This window comes from Nicotiana tabacum, chromosome 8, assembly GCF_000715075.1.
Source record: "Nicotiana tabacum cultivar K326 chromosome 8, ASM71507v2, whole genome shotgun sequence".
NCBI classification, from domain to species: domain Eukaryota; kingdom Viridiplantae; phylum Streptophyta; class Magnoliopsida; order Solanales; family Solanaceae; genus Nicotiana; species Nicotiana tabacum.
This window is the reverse complement of record NC_134087.1, coordinates 69742554-69768046: the sequence shown is the minus strand read 5'-3', so window position 1 is coordinate 69768046 and position 25493 is coordinate 69742554. Positions and strand designations below refer to the sequence as shown.

At 32.3% G+C, this 25493-nt stretch overlaps 4 protein-coding genes across 4 annotated transcripts; 1 reads left to right on the top strand and 3 right to left on the bottom strand.

Moving 5' to 3' along the window:
* Positions 1–1278: 1278 nt before the first annotated feature.
* Positions 1279–4787, bottom strand: LOC107799982 (DNA repair protein XRCC4). The gene is made up of 5 exons (XM_016623157.2): positions 4506–4787; positions 4241–4383; positions 3409–3537; positions 1884–2006; positions 1279–1677 (listed from the first exon to the last, which is right to left on the bottom strand). The coding sequence occupies exons 1-5, from the start codon at positions 4651–4653 to the stop codon at positions 1432–1434; spliced, it is 789 nt and encodes a 262-aa protein (XP_016478643.1). The 5' UTR covers positions 4654–4787; the 3' UTR covers positions 1279–1431.
* A 4097-nt stretch (positions 4788–8884) lies between these two features.
* Positions 8885–13172, top strand: LOC142163148 (uncharacterized). Its single transcript, XM_075220403.1, has 10 exons — positions 8885–8920; positions 8999–9673; positions 10088–10468; positions 10551–10694; positions 11390–11517; positions 11598–11729; positions 12239–12251; positions 12356–12494; positions 12546–12759; positions 12941–13172. The coding sequence occupies exons 1-10, from the start codon at positions 8885–8887 to the stop codon at positions 13170–13172; spliced, it is 2094 nt and encodes a 697-aa protein (XP_075076504.1).
* A 715-nt stretch (positions 13173–13887) lies between these two features.
* Positions 13888–14972, bottom strand: LOC107768535 (uncharacterized). The gene is made up of 3 exons (XM_016587666.2): positions 14766–14972; positions 14272–14328; positions 13888–14187 (listed from the first exon to the last, which is right to left on the bottom strand). The coding sequence occupies exons 1-3, from the start codon at positions 14970–14972 to the stop codon at positions 13888–13890; spliced, it is 564 nt and encodes a 187-aa protein (XP_016443152.2).
* Positions 14973–14975: 3 nt separating this feature from the next.
* LOC107768534 (uncharacterized) lies at positions 14976–16980 on the bottom strand. Its single transcript, XM_075220402.1, has 4 exons — positions 16385–16980; positions 15468–16018; positions 15231–15358; positions 14976–15161 (listed from the first exon to the last, which is right to left on the bottom strand). Exons 1-4 carry the CDS (start codon positions 16978–16980, stop codon positions 14976–14978), a joined length of 1461 nt encoding a protein of 486 aa, XP_075076503.1.
* Positions 16981–25493: the final 8513 nt, after the last annotated feature.

Here is a 25493-nt window from a genome sequence, read left to right as displayed (position 1 = left end):
CTCCAACTAGTAGTATAGTGCCAAGAAAAACATACGCCTCCATATATTTGATATTGATGCTTAAAAATTTTATATCAAAATAATATAATGCTAAAACGTCAATTGCAATTAGAGATAGAGAGAAATAAAGAATTGGAGAGATAGGAGAGTTTTGTGTGCAAACTGAAAGAATGAAATGGGGTATTATAGTTTTTAAATAGAGTCAAAGCGTATTTTTACAAACTTAGGGGTTAAAAACATAAATTAGGGGGTAGAGGATGTTAGGGGGCTAGGGAAGCAAAAATAGCAATTTTTGGCTGTTGCCAATGACTATTTTTTTAAAAATAGCATTTGGCTGACGGTAAAAAAAATGGCTACATTTAAAAACAATATTAAATGTAGGGTACCGGTTCGGTATCAGACCAATACTAGTTTGGTAACTTAAGGGTATAACACGGACCGGTCTACCGATACTTTTTCCGGTACCCTCCCACTCCCCGTTCCCTTTGCCTAAATCCCCTACCCCTATCCCTCAATCAGACCGGGATGGATCGGTATTGGTATGGACCAGTTCCGAGAAATTCCCTCCCTTTAGACATCCCTAATTTAAACTTATTTTGCACTAATGGCCTATTTAATTAATTATTTAAACAAAATAAATATCTAATCCACTAATGAACTAATTAATTAACTAATTATGCTTCTTAACTATCCTAAAATGCTTCAAAAGACAGTTTTTTTTTTTTTTTTGTAATTATGCATGCATATAATGCAATTAATATGCAAACTAATTGAATAAAATAAAATTCCTAAAATTCAATAAAGTTAATAATAATAAATAAATTATTTTTAGGAGCACTTATAGGTCAAAATTACATGCTGAGAACACTTCTCATCCAATGGTATAATTAGGAAACTGGTCCGTTCTTAGAGCAACACTCTAGATTTAGATGCGGGTGTCTTAATTTGTCAGCATGGAGAAGGGAGAAGAGTAGAAGTAAAAGGGGTTTACACCTGAATTTTGTACGGGATACATGGTCTTTGTAAGTGACACAGTGGAGAATTCTAATTATTTTATAATTTTCGTGGGCTTTTGTGCTTGGTTTTACCCTTTCACTGTCTTCGTAAGTGATACAATGGAGAATTCTAATTATTTTATAATTCCGAGGGTTTTTATGCTTGGTTTTACTCTTTCTCTTTTCGAAGTTTGTTGCATGAATTGTCTCTCTTTTTTTTCCAAAACAAAAAACGCAGAATTTGGTATCGATGCTTTGGGAAACAGTGGGCATCGAGACGATATCAGACAAATGCCGAATATCTGAAATATTCACAAGTTCAACAGTGCATATCATCCTCATTCTCCGTGAAAAGAAAGATAAAATTGAAAGCATTCAGACAAAGAGGCAAAGGATGATTAGGATACTGTAAATGGTGCTAATGCTGCTTCGATATTTACTTTCTCTTTCGCCCACGACCCCTTCCCCTTCTGGCTGGAACATCTTTTGAAGTGCCAACATCTTCCTTCTCAACCTCCTCCTCACTTTTTTCGTCATCGCTTCCCTCATCAAAGGTCTCAGTTCTGTCTGTAGATTGTGTGTCCTCCTCTTCTACCGGCTCTTGAACAGCAGGTCCCTGTTTAGAGAGCTTATCGCGAAGTTCTCTGAGTTTTTTCTTCTTTGAATTCAGGACTCCAACAAACTGGAAGTAAAAGGACCACAGTCATGACCAATTATAAACCAACTCTTTTGGGATGTTCTCTCCTAAGCCTAATTAAACCGTTGCCAAGAAAACAAAGGGTAGCAGGATATACCTTGTATGATGTTAAAAGAAAGATCAAAATATTAATATATCGCAACCAACAGTGAAATAATAACAGATCCTAGTGCTTGGACTAAAAACAGCACCTTTGCATATATTGCAGATTCAAATTCTTCTTTCTCTTTGCTGAGTTTCTCGCTTTGTGTTAAACATTTTTCAGCCTCCTCTCTCAGCCTCTCAAATGATTGAGTTTTACTGACAACTTCATCCTATTAAATCAAATAACTCGTGAGAAGTTAAATCAAATAAACTGGCAAGGGCTTTCACACAGCATAACAATGTACCTAGAACTTTTAGATGAAACAAACAGATCGTAATTAATATTTTCAAAGCAGTGTCTCAACATGAATTGATCAAAACCTCATCATTTCTCAATCAAATTTAAAAAATTGTGAGAGCATACTAACTGCAGAACCATATAAAATGCTGTCTAGATGGAAGAAAAGAAGAGTGCTGACATTTTCTAAAGCAAAGATAACAGAGAATCAAGATGACAGAAAATATTTCAATTTACCATGTTAAATATTATAGGTATGATATGCTGGTAATGCAAAAGCAGGAATCGAAGCTGTAGTATCTTGAATATTCACTGAATATATATTATTATATATACACTAATTTTTTCCTTGCACCGGAAAGAAGAAAAAAGGAAATCAATTAACAAGAGGTAGGTAACACCACCAGAAATGAGGATGTCTTCGGATTGTTCTCAAATTCAATTATTCAAGATGAGGATGAATTTAGTGCAGTCCTAAAACGTCTCTTAGGGACAGATACACAAGTTCCCCTTCTTTAAAAATGCCTAGGCATATTCAGATGGGAAAACGTTGCAACTTACTGTCCACTATAAAAAATCACAAACTTCCAAGCATATTCTCATATCATACTGCAGGTGATCTATCGGTCCAATATGATTCCACTTTCATGTTCCAAGATACAACCAGGCACCAAGCTTGAATGGGTACAGATCTAAACTTTCTTGGTAAAGTAGCAACAGTACTCATCTAGAAAATCATTGGGGGAAACCAGAGGCGGATCTAGGATTTCTAGTACATGGGTGCACTACTAAAAAAAGGAAGAAAAAATGTATCTAGTGGGATTTGATCCCTATATCTCTTGGACAATAACTCAACATTCAACCAAATGGACCATTCAATCTTCTTGGAGCATAAGTGCCAACAGTTAATATTATACCAATTTCTGAAAATATGTACATAAAATATCTAATTTTACGAAGAGACCATGGGTTCACGTGCCCCATATTTAAGCCTATAAATCCGCCCTTGGGGGAAACCAACCATGCAGTAACAGTGCAACTAACCGCTGCCAAACTATTCGAATCAACAAGAATACAATAGGAAACTATAGGAACTCGTGCAGAAGTATTACATCCTCTCCCAACATTTCTAAGAACGGTTTTCCGTCATCATCCATGGACGAAAGTTAACACTGGCTGTAACTCATGTTATGCATAAAAGATCCTAATTACTTAAGTTTATCTGATTATCAGCAAATAGATAATTAGATGACAGATCAATAGAATTGAAATAAACTACAAAATTGGATTAAAATATTGTGAATAAGAGACAGTACAGGAATCATGATCCTTACACTCAGTCTAATGTTTGCATCCATGAGAAAGTCCAAGATGTCTGCGGTAGTTTTCTTGCTATTATGAGACAGTTGGCATTTCCACCGCCACTCCAGCTTTGTGCCTTCTTTCTCAAATGTCCATGAGAGCTATAAAGATCAAAAGGAAGTAACAGGGTATGTAAGCACATCATAGCTTTTCAGACTTGCAATAATGCCATAAAGATATATGTATCTCAGCTACATCGACTTCAAGCTAGATAAATTTCTTGCTCTTTAGGCATTCATGAAGCAATTCAAAGCAAAGTATGTGAGATGTACTATAAACCTACGACGCACCACAATAGACTTAAGAAGCAAGAACAATAAACAGTTGGTGCATATGGCTAAAATCACTAATTTGTCAAGCCTCCAAGCTGACCCCGCCCTCTTGCTCCAAGCTATTGAGTTCTAGCAGTAGGACTGTCTTATGAAGGGTGTTTCAATGAGCGCAAACTGAACCAGGAATTAACTTATATACAAGGCTACTGCAACATCTCAAATCAAATTGAGCAATTCGTGAATCAACAACACAAAGTCTGAACCAACAATTCCTACAATATGCTCAAATTAACAAAGAAATGACAGATATACTGAAAAAAATTCAAGAGTATAGAGAGTCAGTCACGAGTCTTAAAATTACAACATTAAGGGGCTTCATCAACAAGTCAGTGTTACATGATTAAACTAAAATCTCATATTTAGGGTGTCATTTCTGTTCTTTTAAGAAATTTACTCAACGCAGAGATATCACTGTAGGAAATAATTGAATGTGCAATAAACTAGGTTTTAAAGAAAATCAGGAACAGCTGACCCTTTTATGGCCAGGGCCAGCATCATCAAAGCCATAAACAGAACCGGGTTGTTGAAATCCCAAATACTTTTCACCCAAATCAATATACTCAGAAACGGGTTGATCCCATTGAGAAGCTCTCTCTTCTACCTCTTCCTCCGACGCTACACGGAAAAAACCCCAATAATTACAAAGTAAATGTGAAGAATCGCAATTAAACTAAGTTCAGGAGATAAATTAAACAAATTGGGGATGTAAATTTGAGTTTGAATAAAAGGGAAAATACCAAGGCAAATCCAAGCTTCGAGACCGTCAGTGATGAAGAGGTCAAAGTGAGAAGAAAACCACGTGCCTTTCACGAATATTCGTTCCTTCTGCGTCTTGCTGGAAATTTCCAGTTTGAGGCAGGTGTGTTTGGGACTTGCTGACCCCATTGACGACAGGAAAATTACTTTGCTTTCCCTCCCGCTGTTGTCTGTGACTTCGTACTATGGAAGCTTTTGAGAGAAGAAACTGGAGAAAACTTCCCGCGCCTCTTATTTTCCTCATTTTACATTATCCCTTTCTTTTCTTACTAGTACTAACTAGTATTAGTCTTGTATCTCCTATTAATATATATAAATTTTAAATTAAAAATTATTTATGAGTTATTGCAAAAGAATTTTTTTTTAAAAAAAGGTATAAGTTTTTTAAATTAATTACTATTGTGTCCTATTTATCTAGTTACTCAATTTAGGAAGAAATTTTGCACTATGTATCTTCCTATAAATATGCAATATTATTAGTGTGCTTTTATTTTAGAACTCATATAGTACATATTTAACTACAATTTTTATATACTTTTACTTATGTAAGGTAACTTTCGTAAAAGTTCAAATATTTACATGCTCAATTTGATGTGTTTCCATTGAAGTGATAGAATCTAAATGGAATTTAAACTTTTAATATTAAGACTTCCTATCTAATTTTGATTAGGAAGGATTCAATAAATAAAATTTAATTGATTTCAAAATCCTAAGAATTAGGGAAATGATTAAATATCCTAAGAAAAATAATTAAATGACTATTTTGTTTAGAGTTAAACCTATTATTAAAGGCATAAATATGCAAACGATATTTTGCTAAGAGACTTTATAATTTTAATATAGTGCTAATTTTTGGATACGTGTTTTGCGCGTGTACCCCATATCAATAAGTATAAAATTCTGAAACATATATAAATATTTTTAAGATATGTATACTTAACGTACAATTGTTAAATGTCATTTCAAAAATATTTCTGAAATTCGATGTTGAGTTTAAGAGTATTAATAGTAGATGATAATTTAGTATTTATTAGCACACTTCGTTACCTTTGCAAACACAGAATCCACAATTACATGCCTTTGAAAATTGTCCATAAAAATCTTAGATAATTTTAAAGTTTTTAATATTAAGCAAGCAATTTGTAATTTTAAATTTTTAAAAGTTAGGAATTTTTACCTAAATAAAATAATTAGAAATATTTAATTGCCAATAAACTTTAGCTAACCTAACTCCTAAATAAAGGAGTTTTTATTTTTTTTAAACTATTAGAGATGTAAGATGCATAGTTCTTGCATTTCAATTTTCAAAACCATAGTAAGAGTCTAAAAAGAAAAGATGTTTCATTAAACAACTATTGAAAAAAAACAAAATTCAGTCTCTTTTTGCAATTGGAGACGTAAGTTGTGCATATCACAATGCTAAATTATACATTTCATATTGCAAAATCCTAAATATTAGGAAATTTATCATGAAAAAGTATTATGGTTATGTTACTGTTCAGTTAAGAAAATGATTTATACACGGTAAAGTTATAGAAAAAATTAAAGTCCTAAATATTAGAAATTCTTACATAGTTTAAACAAGGAAAGATTTAATAATAAAATATTTTAATTGATTTTGAAGTAATAAATATTAGGAAAAATAATCTAATTACTATTTTGTCCAATAAGGATTTTATTTTTAAAGGCTAAAAAAGGCGAACGACATTTCGCTAAGGGGCTTCGTGCTTTTAATATAGTAGATTAGTACCCACACAAACCATGTAAAAACTGACTTGGGCTATTTGAATTATGTGGAAATAACCTTAAAATATAAACCTTCCAATTAAAAATATATATATAACCATTAAATATTAATTAAGAAGCAGGACATGAAACTATTTCTCAAATCTCATAATCGATAATCTATTTTCTTTTTTATATCTGTAACAACCAACCCCTTGATTTTAGTATTTTCATTTCGTTTTGCAATCAATATTAAAAAACACTAAACATATCATATTGTAATATATGTTGTTTGAGCACATTAGATCATGTTATTTTAACAAAATTTTAACTATCACTTTGTTTTTCAACTCAACTTCAAATAAATCTTATTGTTCTACATATTTAGACTGTTTTTTCGTTCTTAGCTTATAGTTATTGCATTATTCATTACTTAATATTGTATAATATCATGTGATTTTTATTAGCTTACCAATTGACTTAATATTTTACTTATTACCCTTTTAATAACAACATACCTAGTATATTCTCACATGTAGGGTTTGGTATTACCCTTTATATATATATTGAACTTTAATGTATTTTATGCTTTTATCCTCTTAATCAGAACTCTTTTATCATTTAAATATATTGATAATATTTTTAAGCTCTCTATTTTTCTTTTTATATATTCTCTTTCCTACTATGAAATTTTAATTATGTTTTTTAACATTAATATTTGCCTATAATTAAAATAATATCATATTTTATTTTAAACAACAACTTTGAATTGTCTAAAATATTAATACATAAGTTCTTTGATTATTATGTTCCAAATCTATTTGAATTTTCTTATAATTATTTTTCTATTACATCCAATTAAATTTTCTTTCTCTTTTAGTTTCAAGGTACAAATTTGACTTCTAATGTTCGCTAGTAAAATTACCTACATTAGACATTTATTTTTTATTGTTAAATTTTGAATTTGTTATCAATTTTTTTAAAAAAATCTAGTAAGACTTCAATTTCGTGATTCTATTCATAGTTTGAGCATTCTTATCATAATTTTAAGAAATTTCTAATTTCAAGTTCAAATAATCTTTTCCTTCCATTTTTAAGAATAATCTTATAGTATTACATGTTTTCACGTGACTTTTTATTAACTTACCATTTTATTAAATATTATTGTTCTTTAATATTTATTTTATTTAAAAGTATTGCTCGAAATTCTTAAATTATTTAAATTTACCAATAATATTTGTAAGTATTGTATATTTACTTTATTTTATTTATAAATTAATTTATTGTATAAATATCCTCTCTTTAGCTCTAATATGTTTTTATTATTTAAAATTTTTATTTTTTAAATCTATTAGACTTGAATTATGTGGCCTTATCCATAACATGATCTTTTTTTCTCATATTAAACAATAAAGGAAATTTTACCACCTATAGAATAGGTTAGTACCCTATTTATATTCTATAAATACCCTTTTAAAATATTACATTCTATAAATACCCTTTTTAGTTTATAGCAAAAAATTTAAATTTAGTTCCATCCTAAAATTAAGGCTTAATATATGCTACAAAATATTTTTCTATCTCATTTTTTTTTATTTTCTCTCACCTAATTAGCGTATATCTCCTCTCATCAGCTTTTCTCTCTCTTCTTCAATACACTTTTCCCTCTTCTCCCACAAACACACGTTCCATACACTTCAAAAACCCTCCTCCGTCATTATCGCGTATACTTCTCCGCCATTATCACCCCACACGCCATTCTTCTTCGCAACTGTTCTCAAGCGTATTTTGACGGGCAAGTTGGTTCTCAAGTGTTTTTTAGAGCTTCACAGTTGTATTTTGGAAATCTTCTCCCCATAGGTAATTCAACTACTTCGAAATTGCTTTTTCATAAGTTTGTTTCTATAAGTTTTTTTACCGAATTTACACAATTTTCTGATATATCTTCCATTTGTATTGTTAATCACCAGGATTCTTTGAGTTTTCTCTCTAATGTCGGATGCAACTCCACTCAACAGACTACCCAGAGGTATACCCACCAAAATTCTCTATTTTGATGGGCCCTCTTTCTCGTTGCAACTGACTCAAGCGGAGAAAGATTTTGCAGGTTTATCAGCATCCAAAGTTGATGAAAGAAGAAGTAAATTACACAATGACAAGTTGAAAGAAGTCCAAGTTGATGAAGCTTCAAAAGAAACCAAAAATCAAGTTGGCACAAAGAGGAAAAACCCTGTGAAAGATTCAAGAAACCAAAAGGTAATTGGTATTTGTTACATGTATTCTGTTGTATTCATATGTATCTTCTTGTATTTTTGTACCTTTTTGTATAGTGTATTCTGTTTCTTCTATAGTATGTTTATGTATTCATGTGTATTTGGTTGTTTCCAACAGTTCATTTTTAATGTAATCTTACCTGTATTCATATGTATTCATGTGTATTTAGCGTTTGCTAATGTATATTTGCGATAATTCAATTGTCCAGTTTGACCTCAAATGTATTCATATGCATTCATATGTATTCAGGTGTATTCATCTTAAATATTTTGTATTATATCTGTATGTTACAAAGTATGTTAGCATATATTTAGCCTAGTCACTGTATCTAGTCTTCTGTAAGTGTTTGTAGTTGTCTGACATGCATTTGGCCTTGTCACTGTATCATGTCTTACATGTATTCCAAAAAAACTTAATATGTATTTTTGTAATATATTCATCTGTATTAACATGTATCTTTCAATGTTCATTGCAGGGAATTGATTTGTTTGTGAAACACCAGCCAAAATTAGCACCCCATATTAGTAGTTACACTAACATTGATATAGTATCCCAGCTAAAAGATAAGCTTACTCCCGATCAGTTCCAACAATTCGGCAATACATGCTTTGGCTCATTTCTTCAAATGAAGCGATTTGATGTTCAACATCAACTCTTCAGATGCTTCATGGCTCGACAGTTAAATGGCACTCCAAACAATGTATTTGCAGTATACGTCAATGGTACTGAATTACATTTCACATTAAGGGAGTTTGCGCTTGTGACTGGCCTCAAATGTGTAGGTAAAGATGAAGATTTTGAGTTTAGTGAAACTCCTCCTAACCGGCTTATTGCGACTTATTTTGGAAGTGCTAATATTGTAAAGAAGAAATACTTGAGACAATGCTTCAATGACAAGGCATGGGGCCCCGACAATGATGAGGATGCTTTGAAGATATCTTTGTTGTATTTCATCCACACCTTTATATTTTCATCTGAGAAGAATAGTGCAACTATACCGAGGCTAGATTTTGACTTAGTAGAGAGTGGGCGCTATTCTGAATATCATTGGGGTATTAAAGCATTTGAGCTGTTGATAAACTCGATTAGCAAGAAGATGGATGCTTTGAAGAAGTATTACAGGATAGCTGGGATGCCCCTAGCTATGCAGGTGTGGTTTTATGAGTGCTGTTCTTCTATTGATTCCAAAATTGCAGTCCGAGTCTGCGACGTGGTCCCCAGAATACTCAATTGGAGAACCACCGGAAATCAACCAACATTTTCTTATCTAACGAACGGCATGTTCAAAGACACCGGAAACACAGTAATATACAAATGTTATCAATATTCTGAAGATAATTGAACACAAATACATCTATAATTTGCATACATTTGCATTCAGTTAGAGGGGAAGCCTACTGTAATATACATTGGATTCATAAGCTTATATACATGAATACTTGCATACATATTAATACATTTTAATACATTCTAAATACAACAGAGTTAAATACACCTGAATATAGCATTATACAGTTATGCATTAATATGTTTTTTGTAAGTCATAACTTATTTTTGTTCACAGATTGTGTTCAAGGACATCACTCCTCTAGATATAGAGCTTGCTGTTATTCAGGTTCCTCAAGTGTGCGTCGATATTGAGAAAATACCTACTCCTGCGCATTCAGACAAATCGGGACAGGATATAGATGACTTTTCTCCTACACCCAATCTTCAATCTAAGAAGAAACATGTTGAAAGTGTTGGTCCATCTTCATCACCGCCACATAAGAAGGTCAAGGAACAACCCAAGATTCCTACAAAAGAACCAGAATATCAGCCCAAAGTCCCTCCTGTTTGTGTTTCTGACATTGGACATAAACTTGTGCATGACCATCAGCTCCCAGAAGGCCAAAATGAGGAAGTATCTTCTTTGAGGAAAGACCTAAAATCATTCAAAGAATACGTGAGTATTTACCCACCGATTAATCAATAAAGTTTGATAGCTATGTGTTTTAGTATTTTTCTAACTATTTTGTACTGTTAAGGTTGTTGGAGAGTTCAAGTCTCTAAGGACATTGATCAATGATAACTTCAAGATGCTTTCAGACCATCTTCAACAAAATCAGCAAACTGAACCCATAGTGAGACATGATGGTGGCATTGACACAGATGTCGGAGATAATAATGAGGTATAAAAGCAGTTATCATATTGAACATATGTATTTAGCTGTATTCATATATGTTTTAATCTAGCCATTTTACTGATGTATTTAACTGTTATTCAGCTCTATATATATGTATTTTGACTTTTAAATCTTAACATATTGAGCATATTTTTTTAGATGTATTCATAACTGTGTTACACTTAATCTGTAATATCACTTTAAACTGCCGTATTTATTTTTATTTCAACTGTATTTACATGTATTCTGCTTGGTTAATCTGTATTTTCTGTAATGTATACTAGCTACTTATATGTATTTAATCTTTTTTCTAACATTAAGTTACCATGCTAACAATGATACATACAACTACCAGAAAACTATTTCAGAGGTACCGTCCATCATATCATCTACCACAAACCAAGAGGATGTATCTAAAGAATTCTATGTTTCTCAATTTGAACTGGACGACAAGTTTCTACCTAGTCAAATTCCATAAACTAGAATAGTTGTTCACGCCAGTGCAAAAAAAGATGAAGCCACACCAGTGCAACCTCAACGAAATAGGCGACCAAGTAGATGGAACTCTTCGCCTTATCAGTCTAACTTCGACTCAGGAGGTAAGTGATTTTACAAACGTAATATTCAACATTCATCGTGATTGAATCATTTATAGTAGTCCATAAACACAAATTCAATTAACAACATGTTCCTCTGTAAAGTTGACACCCATCTTTGAGAAAAGACACCCGTTTGAGGAAGATCCAATAATGGGGCCACATCCTATGTTACTCATTCAAGAATATGACAAGTGGGTTCGTGAAAGTCTTCTAGCAAGACATGATCAGAAGTGAGTTTTCCCCCGTTCATTGTATTATGTTTTCATTTTTTTAAGGTATGTACATAATGAGTTTTATATCATACTTGTAGAGGTAATCTCGACGACCATTACAAGAAAAACAAGTCTATACTTCACATTCCATTGGATTTTGGAGTTGATCAAGTTGATTCCAAAAACTGGTTTTACTTCTATCCATTTATGGGAAGTTATGGGATGACAATGTGAGTCTTTCCCAAAAATGATAATCTTATCTTTAAATAATAACATGCTATTTTATTAACTTGTATTTAGTTGTATTATTCAGCTGTATTCAGTTGTATTTTTCTCTGATTTCCTATGTATTCAGCTATAGTCAATTGAATTGAAATGTATTATTAACCTATAGTTAACTTTATTGAAACTGCTGTATTCAACTGTATTGAACAATTGAATTACTTGTATTCATCCAATGGCAGTTAAATTCAACTGTTTCAACCAGCTGTCTAGATCTGTATTTAACTGTATTACAGTGTATTCCACCAAAATCAGTTGAATTGAACTGTATTATTAACCTATATTCAACTCTATTCTACATGTTGTATTCACCTATATTAAGGAATTGAATTAGTTGTATTCATTCAATGTCAGTTGAATTCAACTGTAGTCCATAATCTGAATACAGTTGTATTCACCTGTATTACAGTGTATTCCTCTATTTTCTGTATTCATTTGTATTCAACTTTTTTTTTAGCATCTATATTGAGGTATTCATATATATTATTTCTTAGTTCAAGAAAAAAAACTCACACTATCTACCAACCTCTTTTGTTTATAGCATATGGATGTCATATTCTATTATTTGCGAAAGATGGGCAAGAACAATCAGCATAGGGACTTCACGTTTACTACTGTTGATTGTATATTCAAGACAAGAATAGCTGAAATATATGACAGGTATGAAGATACAGATAGTAATGCTAATGTAGCCAAACAAGAAGACGTTGTATGTGAGTATATTAGGGGCTACAGATAACATGCTAATGTACCCTGGCATACAGTGGATAATGTCTTGATACCAGTGAACTTGAAGGAAAAACTTCATTGGGTGTTGGTTGTTGTGACTTTCAAAGATAGATGTATCAAAGTGTACGACTCGTACACGTCTTCCGGTCATGATGCATACGTAGTCTCTGAGATTGTAAAGCTAGCTAAGCTACTACCTCTGTATCTGTCAATTAGTGGCTTTTACAGAGATAGTCAAGGCATTGACTGGTATGCTTACCCCGCATACACAAACAAGGATCATAACGAACCTTTTGAAGTTATCTTCGTTCCAAATCTGCCTCAACAGAAAGCGGGCAGCATGTAAGTATCCAATCATCATTCTTATATGTTTTATACAAATCTAATTGTATTAATTATTTTATATTTTGTTTCAATCAATTATTTTTAGGGATTGTGGAGTGCATGTTGCAGCCTTCGCGGAGTTTCTGAGCACTATTGGAGAGATTACACAAAAAACACCATTTGATGCCACTCTTCTCCGTCAAAGATATGGTGCTCTGTTATGGGACTATGTTATGCGCAAGATAGATGCTGATGCAATAAGCGAGAGTGAAGCACCTTCAAAGATTGAAAGGCAAATCTCTGAGTCGGAGGCAAAGATGCAGATAGTTTTAGAATAGCTTTAGTTTTTTTTTGAGTTTAGCTTGAACAATGATACTGATTGTAGTGGTTTTGGTCGTAGATGCTATTTACTTACATGCTGAAATTTGGTTAAGTTTGCTTGAACAGGTTTTAGTTAACGCACATGTTAGTTACAATTTCTGAAACTTTATGTATGCTGAATGATTTTTGTTAATGCCAATTTTTGAATTGTATTCAGCTGCATAAGATCAGCTTTATCTTTCAGTATTAAGCAGTTGTATTTAGTTGTATTATTCTGTTTAGCTGATTGTATTAATCTATATTATTCAGTTCAACTCAGTTGTATTAAAGTGTATTTATCAGTTGTCTACAGTTGGTATGCAAGTATATTTAGCTGCATCCATTCAACTGTTTCAACCAGCTGTCCAGATCTGTATTCAACTGTATTACAGTGTATTCCTCCAAAGTCAATTGAATTAAACTGTATTATTAACCTATATTCAACTATGTTCAACATGTTGTATTCACCTGTATTAAGGAATTGATATAGTTGTATTCAACTATACTAAGATACTCTCACAGCCACTTCATATATATTTATATACATAAAAATAATTCAACTAAATAAATTCAGAAAATATTAACGAAAGTCATTCCACAATATATTACTTCGAAAAAAGAATTTATTATAGCTGATAATGTCATAATAAGTGTTGAGAAATTGTCGAGTCACCAATACATGTCAGAATACAACTATTTATTACGTGGAGCATTCCTACAAGTTCGCTTGTTATGTCCTTCCTGCCCACATATGCTACATGAATGTTGATTTTTCGGCAACATCAATTCACTTAAATTTTTGTCGCGCTTCTTCTTTGGCCTTCCAGGAGGTCTTTTCCATTTGGGTGGTAGTACAACCTCCTCTGCAACATGCTCTGGTATATTCCAGTCATTTTTGTCCGGTAGCGGGTACACTGACACATCGTATGTCATTACAATTGTACTTGGCTTGTAATTGCTAGAGCAATATTCTTCAGGCATTAAAAACTTGCTCTTCAATATAGCTCAGGCATGTGAGCATGACAATTCATCAATTTGGAATCTCCCACAAACACATTTTCTCTCGAGCAGGCAGACTGTGTAATTCCTCCCACCATCGTTAACAGTATGTAAGTATTCAGTTGAGGGTACCACCTACATTTAAAAACAGAAATATAAGTTTTGAACACATTTACATGAATTAACAAATATATACTACTGAGTTAAATGGTTACTATCAACTTCGAAAATTGTAATTTCATCCAATTTCAGTTAAATTCAGCTGATTCCAGCAACTGTATGCAACTGTATTCAACTGTATTACTCTACAGTCTGCATTTGTATGCATTTGTATTCAACCTTTTTTGAGCAACTGTATTCAGGTATTTCCAATCAATTTAAACTGTATCAATCACCTGAATTCCATTGTAATCATTATCACGTGCATACAGTCTTAATAATAACATGTATTTAACTGTATTCATCTATATTATTTACTAGTTCAAGCAAATATTCATAAAAATTAACGGGTAGTTCTGCCTAAAAAAAAGTGTATTCAGTTGTATACAGCAATTCCATAAAAATTAACTTACAGTCATACGGGTACACATGGTCTCATTCAACTCCAGCATTTCCTGGTATTTTTTCCCAAGCGTCATGTATGTCTGAGTAGCTTCTTTACGGTTACTACAATTCCAACGACCAAACATTTTCCTAACTTCTTCGAGGAAGTCATATATTGGCAATTCCTTTGCTGAAACTAGTGCTGCATTGATTGACTCAGCGATATTTGACGTCATTGTTCATCCCCTGTTAACAGGTGCATACAACCTAACCCACTTTTCGTAACCAGCTAACTCTAAGTATTCTTTCACCCTAATATCTACCTTCTCAACCTTCTCCATCAGACTATCAAATTCAGTTTGTGTGTATGTTTTTGCCATCGAGAAGTATATCTCACTCAACTTGGCATGGCTCTTTTTGAATTTCTTGTATACGTTATTCCATAGATGTCATATGCAAGCACAATGCGGTAAATCCGGATACACTCTCGATACAGATTTAATGATGCTCTCATTTCTATTTGAAACAATGCACATGTTTTCCCTTACACCGTATGCTATCTTGAATTGCTCAAAGAACCACGTCCAAGCAGCATCGTTCTTTGAATCAATAACACCGTATGCTAGTGACAATATATGACATGTTTAATACAATTGAATATAATTGTTTTTAAATACATGTTTTCCAATGCTTTAAATATTAACAAATTGTATTATTATTGAGGTACTCACCTGCACCATCCAACGTGCTTGCAGAAACGAATGTCCCGGTGTAGTAGGATTTTAGATGACTTCCGTCCACTACAACAATTGGTCTACAATGATCAAACCCCCTTATAAATGCATACAATGATATATACACGTACATGAATTCATTATTTGACGATTTTTCCATTCTTATGTGAGAACCTGGATATGTCTTATCCATTGTATATAAGTATCCTGGTAATTTTTTGTATGAATCAGCCGGTTCACCTCTAAGAAAATTCATTGCCTTTTCTTTAGCCCTCCACGCCAACATGTAGCTAACATCAACACCTAAATCTGATTTCACGTCATCAATAATGTCCCTCGGAGTGTATTTCCTCTTATGGTTTGTAAGCTTTGTCCTTATAATACCACTTATAATGCTGCTACTAGCCTGCCGCTGCTCGTACACTTTATCCTTCAGCAGACATGTATGGTTGTCATTGAATTCTCTCACCTTGAATAATTCCGATTTGTTAATGCTTGAAGCCTTAAACCTCCAATCACAATCTTCTGAAATACATATTAATGCATAGCTGGAAAGAAAAGTTCATACATCAGACAACTCAACGAATCTGACATATATACTTCCTATTCATAAAGTACCAAATTGATATCTGTGTATATGTAATTTTGTATACTAACGAATTCCAATATTGTTAGATGTGATTAAATACAATAAATACAACTAAATACATTCGTATGAATAATCAAATACTTAGTAACATTATAGACATAATATGAAAATAATCATAGCCACTGTTGTATTTTTTCAATAGTAAAATACACCTGAATACATATTATTAAGAATACTAAACAAATATAAATTTTCAAAGGTGTTCATCATCTGGAGGAAACACACAACTACAACTAAATACAACAAAGTTAAACAAACATCAAACCTGACAGCATTAGACCGATCAACACGGAATTGAAACCTTTGAGCTATAGCATAATTCTTCATCACCTCTTTCAATATAGCCTTATCCTTATAAACTTGTCCAGCCATAACCTCCTTTTGATTAGTTTTTGAAATTATCAAATCCTTGTGGAGTTCGAACACTCCAATCGCTTCTCCTGAATTGGCAAGTTCTATAGCTAGTGTATCATCTGTATCGGAATCGTACATTTGAACTGCTTCGTCTATCTGTACAATGTCGCCTTGATTTAAACCATCTCCGGAGATAAGCTCTTTTTCCATAGTTGTAATACACAGAGGATACATCCCAAATTCTTTGTTCTCTTTTTTCAATTTTACATACACTCTGTAACCCATATCATTGTGTATTTCCATTGGCGTGCGATTGCCTTCAACGTTGTATTGTATTTTAATGTTAATTGTGCTCAAATCTATACCCAGTTGATTAGAAATTGAACCAACTAGATCATTAAAGGAAGCATACTCCTTAATCAGTATTCCCTCAATGGAAAAGTTGATATAATTGCCCTCATCGTTCCACTTTCCAGAATGACGCAACAAAACTGTCAAGCTTGCCATATATATAGAAGAGTTATACCTTCTTTTGTATATAATTTGTATCAATCGATAAAGAGGAGAAGAAAATCGCACAATATAGAAGCAGGTTGCTCTGTTTCTTCGCTTCTTTCACGTTTCTGTATTTCTGACTTTGAGAAGAATACAGATTGATGGGATAACTTTTAAGTTTGTTGCGTAAAATTAGGGAAATCAGAATTGATTTGATTTCCTTCCGTTTTTAACATCTTCGTCGACCCAGATATTGCGCAGATACGTTACGTATTTAGCGCTACATACGTTTGAATACAAGTAAATACATATCAGGATTAGCTAGATTTCCTTTTTGTACGCCGCTAATTTTTGTTGTATTATTAAATACACTACCTTAAATACATTAAATACATTATAGAATTGCATAAAAGATAGCTATAGGACGTAATATAGCAAAGGGTTTCTATTAATGGCTAATTAGGACTAAAAGATGGTGCTTTGTGAAAAATTCTCAACAATAAAACCTCACTTATTGCCGGGGGGGGGGGGGGGGTTTAATTTTTTCTTTTTCTTTACTTTATTTTATCTATTAAATTCATAATTCAACTATAAGAACATTTACTATTCATAATTGAATTACGCAAATTATATGTTGCTCGCTTTTTTAAAGAAAATTTATATCGTCATCTTTATAATTAGTTAATTAGTTAAGATAAAAAAGAAATGCGTTTCAATTTCTTGTTTTGTTATTTTGAGTGGAGAGACATGCATGTGCCTATAATTTAGGAGAATTTTTTTAGGAAGAGATATAACATGGATAAACTGCGGTAGCAGTTAAGGTGATGATTTTTTTTATTTTTTTAGTTTTCAGTTTTTAAAAGTATTTGCCAAAAAACGTGGGACTCCATGATGTTAATTAATAATTGAATTAGTTTATTAAAATTTTGTAATTTCTTTTCTATTTTAAAATTTTTTGAATCTCCAAAAGTATTGGATTTTTGTCCTAAAATATGACATGTGTTGATATTTGGTGTTGACACTTGGTATAATTTCATGGATTTGCTTCTCCTTTAATATATTAACTAGTATACGTACCCGCGCGATGCGCGTATCGATTCAAAGAAAAACAAAAGAGCGGAGAGAGATAATAAAAATGCATGTATATTGCAGATTAAATTTATCGATCACAATCAAAACAATTAAAACAAAAAATAAATATAAGAATTTCATCATGTAGTCTCTATATTATTGTTGCCAAGGACCACCAATCCCAAGTGACTTGTTAAAAAGGGGTCTGACCATGAAATATTTTGTCTTCTTGTTGATCGGTAAAGGATTTGTTCCTCATTATGAGTTAAAAACTTAGCAGCAAGAAGAAGAATTAACCTCAAAAATGTTTAATTTTTTGATTAGGCGAAAAACCAGCTAATTCATTTAGGCTTGCCACTTTCTTTTAATAAATTACCCGACAACCAAAAGAAAATAAAGATACACCAAAAAATACTCCTACTAATCCACAAGGACTTAAAGTATGCTTCTACATTAGTTGATCACATAAATCGATGAACTTACTTGAATTACCATCAATAAAGTTTTTAAGTACCTCAATTATTAGGGGATTAAATTGTATAAGAATTACTTCATTGTAGTCTGCTCTATTGAAGGCTATAGTCTGCTTAGAATCTTGTACCACAAAAGCTGCTAGTAGCATATGGAGCCTATCCAACGTCAAAGAATATATATGATTTACCGGAGAAGATGAATTCCAGCAAATCATCAACATTTACAATTGTCCTTCCGATCCATTCTTCATCAAGAATATTGACTAACTCTGAATGAATTTGCAAGAAATACTCAGTAATTTGTGAACAACAAAAAATGTGATTAAAGAACAAATAATATAAGACCGCAATTTGTAATCTAGTCTAGAAATAACATAGTTTCAGAATGAAAAGGTAATATTTTTAGTACCTATCCAGATAAAGGATTGTACTATACACAAGTGTTTCCAAAGTAGCTACAATAAAATGCCACGCTTGATTGTAGTAAAGTGATTCTGCAAATTAAAACATCCTTATATATGTTTCTAAGAAGATAAAGAGAATGATAAAGAACGCTGCAACTTTGCTTAAAAAAGTTAGTTAGGAGAATTATGTATAATGGCTGCTATAAATAGTTTTGTATTGATTCTACAGATCACAAGAAAAAAGAAAGAAAAAAAAAAGGAAAAAGAGCAACTCTTTGTTGGACTGTTGGACTTACTAATAATAATAATGCAAGCTAAAATACCAAAGAGATTCCCAAAGGACACCTAAAGGTAAGCAACATTCAACATATTGCTCCACAAATCAAAAAGGACATGTGGAATAATCATAGTTTCTGTGATCAGCTAGCAGTCATATTATCATCATATTGATAAATATGCTAATGAACTGAGCTTAAACAGTAATGCATATACACGTAAAAGAGCACAGACTTTCTGATGGGAAAGGAGAAAAGTTCTAGACATATGACTCATAGCAGAAAAGCAGATAATAGATTTGAAACTTGACATTGGAGGAGCAGTCACACATCAAAGAGTGCATATACGTCCATGAACATTTAGTCACTTCTTTCCTTACTGCGATTGATACATGCCTCCATGAAATTGTGGAACTAAGTGAACATTCTAAACATCAACATTCCTAGTGAAACATTCCCTCTGAACGACAATGAAACCACACGTGAACTTTCTGTGAAAAAATCATTGAAAGCAGATTTTTGTATCAAATAGCTATATTGCTCAACACTTTATATTTATAATTTGTCCTTATTTAATTTTTTTTTTGAAAAAGGTAACAATAATTTGTCCTTATTTAATTGATTAAGAGAGTACATAGACTTCATAGAATTCCGCAGATATAAAGGTAAACCAAACTCATTTGCAACCTTAATTGACCATCTGCGAAATACATGTCTCTGTTTTGTGTGCCAGTATGACAAAAGGTAAAGCATGCATATTGTTTAGTATAACTTATAAATTGATGTATCGATTATTCCCTATATTATTTACCGATTGTATCAAGTAGCTAATTTGATATTCATTTACTTGTAAGCTTTTGGATTAGATGAACTCAAACTCATTTTATGCATTTGAGTCTTAAATTAGTTAGCTTGGATCAGACTTCAAGGAAAACCAACGTATTCGTTAAACATGATAATTACAGAACTAAAAATGGTAAACAATTATAAACAAAATTTGTGGTAAAGCCTTATTTATACTACCTCCATTATCAGCATTCGAACTTAATTCTCCTTCATATGTGCTTAGGTTAAAATTAGTATTGCCTCCCTCCCGTTGCACTTTATAGCAGTCTTATCCTCGCCCTGGGCCAAAATCGTCATGTCAATGTTGAAAGCGTCAACGACATAACATAAAAGGGAGGGGGAGAGTCAAGTTATGATCATTAGACCTTGCAACTTTCATATCGTTGTCAATCAGTCCTAGATAAATATACTGCAGCATATATCCAATTACACGATATTCTTTGTTCTTTCTAAAATCTGTATAATGATATGATAATATATCAAGTAGGCTTTTTAACAGTTATGTCGCTGATATTTTGACATTCCTAAGCTATGGTGAAATAAGTGGTTAGTTACTTTTTACTGAGAAAGTGCAAAATCTGAGCTTCCCATTGATTATTTTGGGGTAAGCAAATTTGTTTGCTATAATTATTACCCCTTTTTAATTTTCTTGGGCTTTTTGGAGCTAAAGTTTTAATCTTTGATATATTTGTTGTGGACCCTTTTGATTTCTTGAGGTTTGGAGTTTGTTATTTTGGGGCATGCAAATTCTTGAATAAGATATGAAGTATTCTGGGGTTGTTGTTGTGTCATTCTTGGTTTGATTTTTGGTTTTTGTTAGCCTTGTTGAGGTCAATATAAAAGGGATGCGTCATATTAAAATGTAAAAATTGTATTTATGTAATATACGATTTACAAGTCTCTCAATCGAAAGTGTCACTCTAAAAATTTAGTCTAATGATTAGTTTATCCCCTATGCCACATAATAAAATTAGTCAATTTTACTTTGTCATTAACTAATCGAGCAGAATAAGTTCTACTTCTAGTTACTAGTATAATTTTTTGTGGAAGTGAATTTGGACTTCTAAGGTCCAATATATAAAAATAAAAATGTTATATAAAATATGAATATTAAGATTGATGTACGATAATATATAAAATTAGACAAGATTAGAAATATTATATCTCACAAAATGAGCACGTAGTACACATCAAAAATTGAGAGGTCGAATAAATGATTTGATTGTTTCATAGATGATAGACCTCCAAATACACCAGTATATGGGCGTGGGATCATTATGATTGAAAGTGTTAATAAAAATTTCTTTTTCGACTAAGTCTTGCTAAATGAATTGTCTCAAAAACCTAACAAATTTTTGAAACACAATAAAAAGGGATCCTTAAACGTTTAAAAATAAATCAGCTATTGAAAACAACATACAAGCTAAGCTTAGTTATTCAATCAAGATCTTTTCGGTTTTTGGCTTATAACTCTTTCATATACATTATCATTATGTTGTATACATGAACTTCAGGTACATCGTTTATATTTATTCTCTAAATGGATATCGATCATTCACTTTCAACTTTGACTTCAATGAGGTTACCTCACTAATCCTCTATATAATTATCATTTTGTTGTGAAGAAAATACTTGGTGATTATTTTGTGTTGCAGGTAACATATTTTATATGAACCTTATATTAATCAGAATTGCATGTGACGTATCTATACAAATTAGGTTATCATCTTTGGACATTTATAGGAGGCATTTAATTTGTAGATTGGAAGAAGCTTTGATACCTGAATTTATATTAACTCCAAAAGTTAAAGAATTTTATTTGGAGGTTAGCTCGAAACATTTTACTTAGCTTATTAAATTAAATTTACTAGCAAGAAGCATTAATCTTCAAGCGGGGTGTAATTTTTGTGGCTCAGAGGGAAATAGTGAACATGTATTTAATTTCCTGATTGCTAGAAGGCAATAGAAGTCTGGATGGCATGACAGTATAAATCTGGATGTGGAAGGCATGCATTATTAGTATGGCAGATCAGTTCCTTAGTCGTGTTGTTAATGACTCAAATTCTTTGAATATGTGTAGACGAATTTGTATGAAATTTTTTAACGAATGGAGGTGAGGATTGTCATGACTGAGAAGTCTAGTCTAGTGAGTTGAAAATATAATATAGATGCAGTTATCTTCCTTACTTCATATCCTCGCGTGCACAGAAGCAACTTACTGACAATATCTAGATCTTCAACTAACACTAAACATATGGTTATTGACGACACATTTGCTAAGATCACTTGCCTATTTTCTTTACGGTGATATTCATCTTAATTAGTAGTATAAACCTACACATGAATTGTCTGGTAATACCATCTCTTTTATTCAGTATTACATGAACCGCTTAAAATATATGCTAGTATTAATTTCCAGTATATTCATAGTAAAGTAACTCTAGATGATCTTATTGTTTAATAACTTATAAAATTTCCTACATAATATTTATATAAACTACTACCACTATTTTTTCTCCAGGTAATAACCAACATTTATAAAAAACGTAACATTTGACTTTATACTAAGAAGTAAGAAGATTTAGTAAAAAAATTACAAGACAACCCCCGATTCAACATTTAAATGTCTAGGGAAAGAATCAGGGTAAGAAAACTTGTACTTCTTAGTATCTCTGAAAATCATAAGAAAATATAAAATCAAAGACGCCTCAAATGCTTTCGGGGGCTTGCCGGACCGAATGATACTCATCGTATTCCACGCAAAATATTTGTATGTGGATTGCATGGATAAAGGGTTAGAATTAAAGTGACAAATTTTTTTATTTATTGAGTCGCCACTTGAAATTGAATTATTGGTATTCCAAGTCACTTTTTATTTAAATTCCTAGTCAAATGGAGGTTTGACTCTAGTTTTATTGGTCCGCGAAAATAAAAAATCAGGTGAGAAATTCTGTTGACGGGGAGAAGGTGTGAGGCACTACCCGAATATTGTGATTTTAGCACGGTCGCTTTATTGACTTAAACGTGACTAGAATTAATTTTGGATAAATTGTGTATTATCTACCATGAATTATTATTGTCTATTGTCTCTTAATAATTAATTGAATTTTATTAATTGTGTTGACCTAGGTGTGTGTAAGCACACATGGTCAAATACAATTTATTATTGGCAAGTCAAGGAGCGGGAATGCACACATGACGATTTTTATTATTTGATATTAACCAAGGATCATATAAGAACACATGGTCCGAAGATGCGTCTAAAATTGCATAGCGAACTAAATTAGTTATTAAAGATGATTAAGTTATTAAATTAATTAAACAAAAATTTGATTTTCGGATTTTATTATCAGGGAAAAATATGGAAAACTAATGATGGGCCGGCTCATTTATATTGGAACTGCTGGCCCGTTTTGGCCATTATGGGCATTGAGCGCAATTCATGTAGCCACTTCGGCTGCTGGCCCCGTTTGAAATTAAATGATCATTGGGTCAAATGTTGGTTACTGTCTTTGGGGCTAGCATTTTGACCTTTGCCCAATTCCTTCTTCCTTAAATGAACTTAGTCCAAACATAAGCTTACTATTTCCCACTCCTTCGACCCAAATTAATTACTGGTAAACCATTTTTATATTTGCAGGTCCAACATTTTTATCCTTTTCATCATTTAACTACTATTTCATGCTCATAAAAATAAATCAACACCCAAGTATTTATAAAACAATAATTACAAAAAAATAACACACTAATCAAAAATAGTAAAAGACATCACAGATCATTGACCATTGCCTAACAAATGTCAAGAATATGGATAAACAAACTAAACTCAATAAATCATTGAAAGAAAAAACATATAAAACTAAAAGAAATCATTTTTATGAAACACAAATTAGACTAAAACATGAGATAATTCTCCAGCTTTAAGTATACACTGCAACGAACATATATATATTGACCAAACAGAATCTTAAAACCATTCTAATGCATCACTGTTGCTTTCCACTTGGCTTACATGAAACCACTTTCAATTATTTTGAATATCAAACACGTTAGTAAGAAAATGGTGATCATTAGTTTCCATCAATACTTTACAAAGATGAAGCACCTTAACCATGAAAAGAAATGTTATTTGGTGATTTTTCACAAACAAACAAACAAAAAGAGGGGGAAAAAGTGACAGTGAGCTATGAGCCAAAATGTTTAAAGCACGGTGTCAACCAAAATGAAACAAGAAGTTCAACATTCATTACACATGCTTACATACAAAGTCCTATACAAACAGTTTTAAAGCTCAAAAGAAGCTGAAGAACACTTTAAGTCTGCTTCATTTCCATTCATTCTTGACCAAAATTACAACAGCATTTAAGAAGGTTACCTGGATAGCAGAAAGAAAAAGTATCAGCAATCGAGGGGCTAAAATTTCAGCAACAATGATAGCAGCAAACAACAGCTTGTAATCCAAGAAAATGACTCAGAAAACATCCAGCAAAGACACTTGAAACTAGAAGCTAGTGATTCCACAAATTACCCAAAAAATCTTTATATTTTTGTGAAAGATTTTACACTCGAAAATACTCACAAAGCTCTGAAATTTCAGCTTACTTATAAGTATTCAGTTGCTGATTTTTTCTCAAAGATATGTGTCTCTTTTAAAGTGTGTAAAAAGGTGTAGAGTGTGTGGAAAGACCTCTCCTTTATAGGAGAGGATAAGGACTCTTCGGACCGATTTTGTTTAGCCAAAAATCTATCCAAGATAATAGATTTTTTTACCAAAAAGGTATCCGAAACTAGAAATTTATACAATAAACAGTTTACTTTACTAATTGTGGACAGTTTTTTGGAGTATTATGCTCCAAACAGTCACCCGACAGTAAAGAGCAACCCAACCAGGGCCCTACACTCAAGTACCGCCTTTTATTTTCCTTTCCTCTTAATCTTAACCAAAACTTAAAACTAGCTAGTCCACGAAGAGAAATCAGATTCAATCTAGTTCCAACACTAGTAATTCGAACAAGATTGGTGTAACACCCTAAAAAATTTTTGAAATACTTAAGCTATTAAGAAAGTTGATGTGCGCTAATTATATTATTTTGTGCGCAAAGACGGACTATTAATATGATAGATACCAATTGGATATGATAATAAGTGTACGAAGTATATTATAAGTGATTTGGGGTCTAAGGAGAAGCCTAAGTCTAAGCCAAGTTGGAAAATTTCAAGATAGACTAAAATTCTAAATGAGCACGCACAAGATCACACTTTGGACGAGCATATCTACATATATATAAGGTGTTATGTGATGCACAACCTATCAAATTAAAGGTCTTTGAGTCTAGTTTCTAACGCTTCAAACCGTTCATCATTTGGATATTTGTACAAAACTTTATGATTGATTTACCAAAGGCGGGTAATGCTGTGTTCTGGGGCAGAGGCAAATCGCGGTTACCAAATGCGAT

What these genes read in the sequence shown, in the direction of transcription:
- LOC107799982 (XM_016623157.2), bottom strand. Translation starts at nt 4,653, where the DNA reads ATGGGGTCAGCAAGTCCCAAACACACCTGCCTCAAACTGGAAATTTCC. An exon ending in CGAAGCTTGGATTTGCCTTG is followed by an intron (nt 4,384 to 4,505) that starts GTATTTTCCCTT and finishes TTTTCCGTGTAG; the next exon opens with CGTCGGAGGAAGAGGTAGAA. An exon ending in AATCTGCAATATATGCAAAG is followed by an intron (nt 1,678 to 1,883) that starts GTGCTGTTTTTA and finishes TTTTACTTCCAG; the next exon opens with TTTGTTGGAGTCCTGAATTC.
- LOC142163148 (XM_075220403.1), top strand. Translation starts at nt 8,885, where the DNA reads ATGCATTTGGCCTTGTCACTGTATCATGTCTTACAT. An exon ending in CACTGTATCATGTCTTACAT is followed by an intron (nt 8,921 to 8,998) that starts GTATTCCAAAAA and finishes TGTTCATTGCAG; the next exon opens with GGAATTGATTTGTTTGTGAA. An exon ending in CAAACAAGAAGACGTTGTAT is followed by an intron (nt 12,495 to 12,545) that starts GTGAGTATATTA and finishes CCTGGCATACAG; the next exon opens with TGGATAATGTCTTGATACCA.
- LOC107768535 (XM_016587666.2), bottom strand. Translation starts at nt 14,972, where the DNA reads ATGACGTCAAATATCGCTGAGTCAATCAATGCAGCACTAGTTTCAGCA. An exon ending in CCATGTGTACCCGTATGACT is followed by an intron (nt 14,329 to 14,765) that starts GTAAGTTAATTT and finishes TTTTAAATGTAG; the next exon opens with GTGGTACCCTCAACTGAATA. An exon ending in ATGGTGGGAGGAATTACACA is followed by an intron (nt 14,188 to 14,271) that starts GTCTGCCTGCTC and finishes GCTATATTGAAG; the next exon opens with AGCAAGTTTTTAATGCCTGA.
- LOC107768534 (XM_075220402.1), bottom strand. Translation starts at nt 16,980, where the DNA reads ATGGCAAGCTTGACAGTTTTGTTGCGTCATTCTGGAAAGTGGAACGAT. An exon ending in GATCGGTCTAATGCTGTCAG is followed by an intron (nt 16,019 to 16,384) that starts GTTTGATGTTTG and finishes TTTTCTTTCCAG; the next exon opens with CTATGCATTAATATGTATTT. An exon ending in AAGCACGTTGGATGGTGCAG is followed by an intron (nt 15,359 to 15,467) that starts GTGAGTACCTCA and finishes TATTGTCACTAG; the next exon opens with CATACGGTGTTATTGATTCA.